Source organism: Silurus aristotelis (assembly GCF_946808225.1).
Source record: "Silurus aristotelis genome assembly, chromosome: 12".
In the NCBI taxonomy this organism is placed as follows: domain Eukaryota; kingdom Metazoa; phylum Chordata; class Actinopteri; order Siluriformes; family Siluridae; genus Silurus; species Silurus aristotelis.
Genome location: NC_139585.1, coordinates 24,442,296 through 24,450,600, shown reverse-complemented (window position 1 = coordinate 24,450,600; position 8,305 = coordinate 24,442,296). Strand labels below are relative to the sequence as shown.

At 43.5% G+C, this 8,305-nt stretch overlaps 1 protein-coding gene across 1 annotated transcript; it reads right to left on the bottom strand.

The window, feature by feature from the left end:
• adprm (ADP-ribose/CDP-alcohol diphosphatase, manganese-dependent) lies at positions 1-7,222 on the bottom strand. Its single transcript, XM_083557000.1, has 3 exons — positions 6,291-7,222; positions 4,658-4,780; positions 1-549 (listed from the first exon to the last, which is right to left on the bottom strand). Exons 1-3 carry the CDS (start codon positions 6,850-6,852, stop codon positions 260-262), a joined length of 975 nt encoding a protein of 324 aa, XP_083413126.1. The 5' UTR covers positions 6,853-7,222; the 3' UTR covers positions 1-259.
• Positions 7,223-8,305: the final 1,083 nt, after the last annotated feature.

The following is an 8,305-nucleotide window of genomic DNA, read 5'->3' as shown; positions in this document are numbered from 1 at the left end:
TTTTTATTAAAATATAACATTTTATTAAAATATTACATTCTAATGAAATAGATTTCTTCTTTTCTCTTCAATCAACATTCACACTTACAAAAATATAACCAAGTCGAATTTCTTTTGTTCTGCACAATAAATACGTTACAATATAATTTACGTTACAATGTATGTTGTGTATGGTGCGTTTGTGTTTATTTATATTAATAGGTCAACTGAGTGTACACACAGACGTATCTCTGCTATAAAGAAATATATTTCCTCAGCCTCAACGATAATTAAGCACTCTGTCCTTGATCCTCCCGTTCCCTCTGAGGACCATCTTGTCCTCGTAGACGTGCACAGTGCCGAAAGCGTCGAAGTCCGGAGGGGTCTCGATGACCCCCTCTACGGTGAGGTGATGAATTCCGACAGCATCGACGCAATAACCTCCGTCGTGGTCGTGACCAGCCATGAAACACACCACGCTCTGGTGGGAGCGCAGGACTGGGAGGATCTCGTCGAAGTTCCATGCGAGGCATACGCTGTCAGTGGAGAAGGGATGAACAGGAGTGTGACCTGCGAGAAGAAGGTGGAAAATAAAAGGATTGAAGTGTTTTGGTAGTTTATATAAGGCAATGAGTTCTTGTTCATGAAATCATGAAGTCAAGATTTTACTCCATTTACCAACATTATTTGACACACACACACACACACACACACACACTTTACAATGTATATTAGATTTTAAACGTTGCAAAACACTGATTTTTTTGTTTACACTAATGACTTACCCTTCTTATAGAGGCGACCAAGTATGGGGGCTTTTCTGGTACATCATGATAATACAAATATTGTAAAAAATCCTTTTCCATGCATGATCTATAGATTTGGATGTGGACTCTTTCTAGTGGGAACTGTTATATACGTTTACACCCAGTACCTTATTTGGACACTATATAGAGAAACCTTGTATAGAACCCAGCCATTAGGGGGGCACAAGCCAGTGTACTCTTAGTGCCGGTCCCAAGCCCGGGTAAATGGGGAGGGTTGCGTTAGGAAGGGCATCCAGCGTAAAACATGTGCCAAATCAAATATGCGGATCACAAATGAGAATTTCATACCGGATCGGTCGAGGCCCGGGTTAACAACGACCGCCACAGGTATCGTTAGCCAACAGGGTACCGGTGGAAATTGGGCTACTGCTGGCCGAAGGAGGAGAAGGAGAGGAGGAAGACGTCTACAGAGACGGCAGGAAAAGGAGCAATGTAGGAGAGTAGAGGTTCGGGTTGGTACTTTAAATGTTGGTACTATGACGGGTAAAGGGAGAGAGATAGCTGATATGATGGAGAGGAGAAAGGTAGATGTGTTGTGTGTTCAGGAGACCAAGTGGAAAGGGAGTAAGGACAGGAACATTGGAGGTGGGTTTAAACTGTTTTATCATGGTGTGGATGGGAAGAGAAATGGTGTAGGGGTGATTCTGAAGGAAGCGTACAGTAAGAGTGTAGTGGAGGTGAAGAGAGTTTCTGATAGGGTGATGATCGTGAAGGTGGAAGTTGAAGGGATGATGATAAATGCCATCAGTGCCTATGCTCCACAAGTTGGCTGTGAGATGGAGGAAAAAGAAAGATTCTGGAGTGAATTAGATGAAGTGGTAGATGGTGTACCTAGGAAAGAACGATTGGTGATTGGGGCAGACTTTAATGGGCATGTAGGTGAAGGGAACAGAGGTGATGAGGAGGTGATGGGTAGGTATGGTTTTAAGGAGAGGAATGTGGAAGGGCAGATGGTGGTAGATTTTGCTAAAAGGATGGAAATGGCAGTGGTGAACACGTATTTTAAGAAGAAGGAGGATCATAGGGTGACGTATAAGAGTGGAGGAAGGTGCACACAGGTGGATTATCTTCTGTGTAGGAGATGCAACCTGAAGGAGATTGGAGACTGTAAGGTGTTGGCGGGGGACAGTGTAGCTAGACAGCATCGGATGGTGGTCTGTAGGATGGTTTTGGAGGCGAAGAAGAAGAGGTGGAAAGTAAGGTTTGAAAGAAGAATAAGATGGTGGAAACTGAAGGAGGAAGAGTGTAGTGTGAGGTTCAGGGAAGAGGTCAGACAGGGGCTTGGTGGTGGTGAAGAGGTGCCGGATGATTGGGCAACTACTGCAGGAGTGATGAGGGAGGCAGCTAGAAAAGTACTTGGTGTGACATCTGGAAATAGAAAGCAAGACAAGGAGATGTGGTGGTGGAATGAGGAAGTGCAGGAGAGCATTCGGGGAAAGAGGTTGGCAAAACAGAAGTGGGATCGACAGAGTGATGAGAAAAGTAGGCAGGAGTACCAGGAGATGCGGCAGCAGGTTAAAAGGGATGTGGCGAAAGCCAAGGAAAAGGCATATGAGGAACTGTATAAGAGGTTGGACACTAAGGAAGGAGAAAAGGATTTATACCGATTGGCCAAGCAGAGGGACCGAGCTGGGAAGGATGTACTGCAAGTTAGAGCAATAAAGGATGGAGAGAGAAATGTGTTGACTAGTGAGGAGAGTGTGTTGAGAAGATGGAGGGAGTATTTTGAGCAGCTGATGAATGAGGAAAATCAGAGAGAGAGAAGGTTGGAGGATGTGGAGTTGGTGAAGCAGGATGTAGATAGGATTAGTAAGGAGGCAGTGAGAGCAGCGATTAAGAGGATGAAGAATGGAAAGTCGGTTGGACCAGATGACATACCGGTAGAAGCGTGGAGATGTTTAGGAGAGATGGCAGTGGAGTTTTTAACCAGATTGTTTAACAGGATTCTGGAAGGGGAGAGGATGCCTGAGGAATGGAGAAGGAGTGTGCTGGTACCGATCTTTAAGCATAAGGGAGATGTGCAGACCTGCAGTAACTACAGGGGAATTAAGTTGATCAGTCACACCATGAAGTTATGGGAAAGAGTAGTGGAAGCCAGGCTGAGAGAAGAGGTGACCATCTGTGAGCAACAGTATGGTTTCATGCCGAGGAAGAGCACCACAGATGCCTTATTTGCTTTGAGGATGTTGATGGAGAAGTATAGAGAAGGACAGAAGGAGCTGCATTGTGTATTTGTGGATTTAGAGAAAGCGTACGACAGGGTGCCGAGAGAGGAGTTGTGGTATTGTATGAGGAAGTCAGGTGTGTCAGAGAAGTATGTGAGGGTGGTGCAGGACATGTATGAGGACAGTGTGACGGCAGTAAACCTCCAAGGCTCTAGGTACGACAGACTGGTTCAGGGTGAAGGTTGGACTGCATCAAGGCTCGGCCCTGAGCCCTTTCCTGTTTGCAGTGGTGATGGACAGGTTGACGGACGAGGTCAGACAGGAGTCTCCCTGGACTATGATGTTTGCAGATGATATTGTGATTTGTGGTGAGAGTAGAGAGCAGGTTGAGAAGAGCCTGGAGAGGTGGAGATATGTGCTGGAGAGAAGGGGAATGAAAGTCAGTAGGAGTAAGACAGAGTACATGTGTGTGAATGAGAGGGAGGGCAGTGGAGTGATGCGGTTGCAGGGAGAAGAGGTGGAGAAGGTGGAGGAGTTCAGGTACCTGGGGTCAACAGTGCAAAGTAATGGAGAGTGTGTTAGGGAAGTAAAGAAAAGAGTGCAGGCAGGGTGAAGTGGGTGGAGAAGAGTGACAGGAGTGATTTGTGATAGAAGAGTATCTGCAAGAATGAAAGGGAAAGTTTATAGGACTGTGGTGAGACCTGCAATCTTGTATGGATTAGAGACAGTGGCATTGAGTAAAAGACAGGAGGTGGAGCTGGAGGTAGCAGAGCTGAAGATGTTGAGGTTTTCGTTGGGAGTGACGAGGATGGACAAGATTAGAAATGAGTTTATTAGAGGGACAGCACATGTAGGATGTTTTGGTGACAAGGTGAGGGAGGCGAGATTGAGATGGTTTGGACATGTGCAGAGAAGGGACATGAATTATATTGGTAGAAAAATGCTGAAGATGGAGCCACCAGGTAGGAGGAAAAGAGGAAGGCCAAGGAGGAGGTTCATGGATGTGGTGAGGGAAGACATGCAGGTAGTTGGTGTAAAAGAGGCAGATATAGAGGACAGGGTGGTATGGAGACGGATGATCCGCTGTGGCGACCCCTAATGGGAGCAGCCGAAAGAAGAAAAAGAAGATAGAGAAACCTTGTGGACACCTGACCATAAGATTCATATGTGCTTTCTGAACATCCCATTCCACATTTACTCCCCATTTACTGTTATAGTAACCTTCACTCTTCTGGGGAGATGTTCCACAGGATTTTGGAGTGTGCTTGAGATTTGTGCTCGTTCAGCCACAAGAGTGTTAGTAGAATCAGGTACTGATGAACACCTCCCTAAACCCTTGTTTAAATGTGTTCAGGTTGAGGTTAGAGCTCTATAGCAGGCCAATTAAGATCTTCCACATCAAACTATATAAAGCATATCTTCATTGAGCTGGTTTTGTGCACAGTGACATCATCGTGGAGCAGGTTTGGGTGTCTTCTAGTACCTCCATCCTTGTTGTAACAGTTTCAGTATATGCATGGACAGTGCCTTAGACAACCATTAAGACCAAGGACCACAAAAATTCTAGTTTAGTCATAGGTTGAACATGATGTCAAACAGATACAAACTAAACTCTTGCCTCTGGTGGCATGGCTATGAGATTTATTTCCTCGGAATTGTGCAGAACTTTAGGGAGGCTCTACTTACTCACAACCGTGACCTTTTCTCCGTTCTCATCAGCACGGATCAAGACTCTATCCAGCCAGTCGAGCTGATCTTGGCTGAATCCTCCGTTGAACTTCACGAACCTTCCATCCATCTGAAATCTGCCTGAACATATAGGTTTGGTATGTCACAAGCGATCATCTTTAGACATCAAATTTCTTAAAAAAAAAAAAAAACGAATTGGGAAAAACAACATGAAAAATGTAACCTTGAGATGAAAAACTTGAAATATGTTTCATAACCCCGTACTACATTTACATTTGTCTCATTAATACACCTGAGCAGCTAAGGGGTTGAGGGTCTTCCTTCCCTGAGGTGGCCCAGGGGTGACAGCTTGGTGTGGCTGGGATTTGAACTCATGACCTTCAGATTTAAAGTCAAATGAATTCAACATGTTACTACCTACCAAAAGTGATACAGAAAAGTAAATTTCCGCATCAACCTGCATATGGTTGATGAAAAGCAGGGGTCACCAACCTTTTTGAAAATGAGAGCTTCCGAAATAACAAATTTGCTCAATTTACCTTTAATTTTATGTTATTATTAATAATTAATGATATTCATCTATATCTAGTCATCTATATTTTGATATTGTCAATTTTAAATTCACACCGATGCAAGTGTGATTTTGTCAGGGAACCACCAGCCATGCCTCCCTCCAAGGCTCTAACTGCCACTCAGCCTCTCCCTGCTCTGATCACCTACACCTGTTCCCTATTACCTTTCTCCTTTATAAGGTCCCGATTCCACCTCACTCACGGTCGGATCTACTCGTTGCAATGAGAGATCTACCGGACTTCCTACCATTTCCCGTAGCTCCATGCTCCTTGCTGCGCTTCGGAGGAAGCACTCAAGATAGGTTTGCCTTTAACGGTTCACATTGCCGATCATCCCTGGACTACCCGCATTACGGCTCCTACCCGCTCTCCGGTTCGTACTTCTCCTCAAGCCTCTGCCTTGTATATGTTCAGACTAAATAAAGGCAAGGTGTTAACCATAGTTTCCGACTCTTGGTCTATCCGTGACAGATTTAAAAAAGAATGGCAACAAAAATGTTTTGATGCAGCTCACTGGTAAGTTGCGCTATGGTGAGCTATTTTTAGAAAAGGCCCACAAGCGACTCGTGTGTCATGTTGGTGACCCCTAATGTAAAGGAATTTAGGACCTTGAACCTGACAGGCAATGGGCTCCTGAAAGACACAAACAGAAAAAGCATTTAAAGAGGAAATATAGTATATATATTGTTGTTCGAGTTGCAAGGTCAAGCATTTTTGAGTCAAAAGATGCATTTTCACGACCTCTGAATGACCTTCATGGGGTTTATCGTCTGGATATTGCGAGTTGGATAGTAAGATATCTTGTTATTGAGATGTATGAGGAAGTTGGCGGGCAACAGAGTGATATAGAATGAGCAGCAGCTCAAAAAGATGTGCTGGATGGCTTTGTCTGCATCCCCATCCTGTATTTAGGTGTCATATCATACGGTAGAAGTATTGATTGGTTTGGAATGGCGCAATGATCCCATTCTGAGAATGTGGGATTAAAAACCGAGGGGAAAAAGAAACGTTTTTCTGACAAGGCCCAACATTTCCAGAATTATACCAGATCCCTGTACCTGGAGGCATATTAAGTTCCTCATTAGGATTGTGCGCCTTGATGATCTCAAACGCCAGGTTGTACTTCTCGGACGCTTCGTCTCGACCGATGATGCTCAGATCATAAGCGTCCAGGACCACAAATCTGAACTTGGGAGCAGGGCTGAAATGGTAAGCGTAGATGTCATCGATCTGCTCAACGCTCTCCTCATCTTCTCTGACCTTGCTGTTCAGAGCAGAGGAGAATAGGGCGCTCCTGGTGAAGTTGTAGAACTCATGATTGCCCCACACATGATGCACTGGAGCAGGAAAGCTCCTGAACTCGTCCATCACCTTCTGCAGAGCTTCTTCTGATGCGCCGTGTTTGCTGTTAAAGCCGTCAATAATGTCCCCGAGCTGTAAGATGAAGCTGGGCTTCACTTCCTCTTCATTCCAGTGCCTGATGGCGTTCCTCAGCAGGTGCAAGCTGTTTCTGTAATAACGCTTCCGGTTCCCGGAGAAATTAGAACCGTCCTTTTGATCGGCGTATTGAATGTCCGCGATCAAGCCGAATGTGAACGCAGGAGCCGCATTCTCCTCCATTTCAGCTTCTCTCCGAGGTTGCCAGATAAAATCGATTAAATCTGGAAAGTCAAAATAACATGCCGGCTGTGAAGCTCGATCATAAACTACCTTCTACTACCTCAAAACTACAATTATCTGTCATTTCAGATCTACATACTCAATACAAATCTACTGTAATACTATAAATAAATATACCATTACACAACGCTCGACGACTAACGAATTTCTGGTTACTCTCGTATTTATTTCCCTGGAAAACATTTATATCTGTCTGTCAGGTGAACGCCGGGAGTCGACATTTTTAAAGTGAACGATGTGAATCGACTCTTTTAGTGAACGCTAGGAATCGACTATTGGAGGTGAACGCTCGGCGTCGAATTTTGAGCCGATTCTTTTAAGTGAACGCTGCGAGTCGACTGTTTCACAGTGATATTCGACTCTTTGAACAACTCCTTTTAGGCAAAAACTGAGAATCAAGATTTTGAGCCGACTCTTTTATGTAAACGCTGCAGCCGATTCTTTGAGCCGGCTGAGATTCGACTCGTGTAACGAAGGCTTGGTGATGTTCAGCTCTCTGCTGTAAACGTCTTATTTTGTTATCCGGTTTGTAGCAGGAACAATAATAGAATAATTCAGAGATTTGGTTGTCTTTCAACGTCTAACTGTTCATGATTTATTTTAAATACATGTCAATAAAAACACTATGTTTTAGATGATATATAATGAATCATAATGCAGAAAAGCGAGGGGAGATAGAATCAGATCAGTGAGGAAGATAAGATCTGATATCTGATCTTTTTTTCAAAAGTGGAAAAAAAAGCAGTCAGGATTCAAAAGAATCGACTCTTAAAAATGAGCTGAGTCTAATGATTTAACTCACTGAAAAGAATCAGAATTTTCTCCACTAATAATGACGGCTTCGGTTTCTTCTTCTTGGACTTTCCTGCATTTCGCAATCAACTCAATACGGCCATCTACTGGAACTGGAATAATCTTGCAACCAGGATTGAATTAAATTGAATAGCTTGAATATATTTTTGTACAGCTGAGGTAAAATCCATTGTACAAAAAATTATACAATCCAATCATATAATACATTATACAAATACAATTTTATTAATTAGAATTGTTTTTAATACAAGACTAAAGCGCTACTGTAAAGCAAAATAAAGCCGAATACAACAAGGTATACCCCCCCCCCCCCCATACTAAACTCCTTTTTATACAAACCACTTATATCAATAAAGAAAATACATACGGTTGCACAAGTTTCCACAGATTTTTTGGGTTTGCACAAGCATTTCAAGCATGTCAGAAATACAGCATTACAGTGTAGCACAACAGACCGTCTGCTTAGCTAATATGAATTTTTAAGTTACAGACAGACAGTTCAGTGCTCTTTACTTCATCTATATGGGTTCACAAGTCCTATGGTATCCCCTGTATTGCACATTTTAGCATTTTCCCTGCT

What these genes read in the sequence shown, in the direction of transcription:
- adprm (XM_083557000.1), bottom strand. Translation starts at nt 6,852, where the DNA reads ATGGAGGAGAATGCGGCTCCTGCGTTCACATTCGGCTTGATCGCGGAC. An exon ending in GGAACTTAATATGCCTCCAG is followed by an intron (nt 4,781 to 6,290) that starts GTACAGGGATCT and finishes CTATATGTTCAG; the next exon opens with GCAGATTTCAGATGGATGGA. An exon ending in AGAAAAGGTCACGGTTGTGA is followed by an intron (nt 550 to 4,657) that starts GTAAGTAGAGCC and finishes TTCTTCTCGCAG; the next exon opens with GTCACACTCCTGTTCATCCC.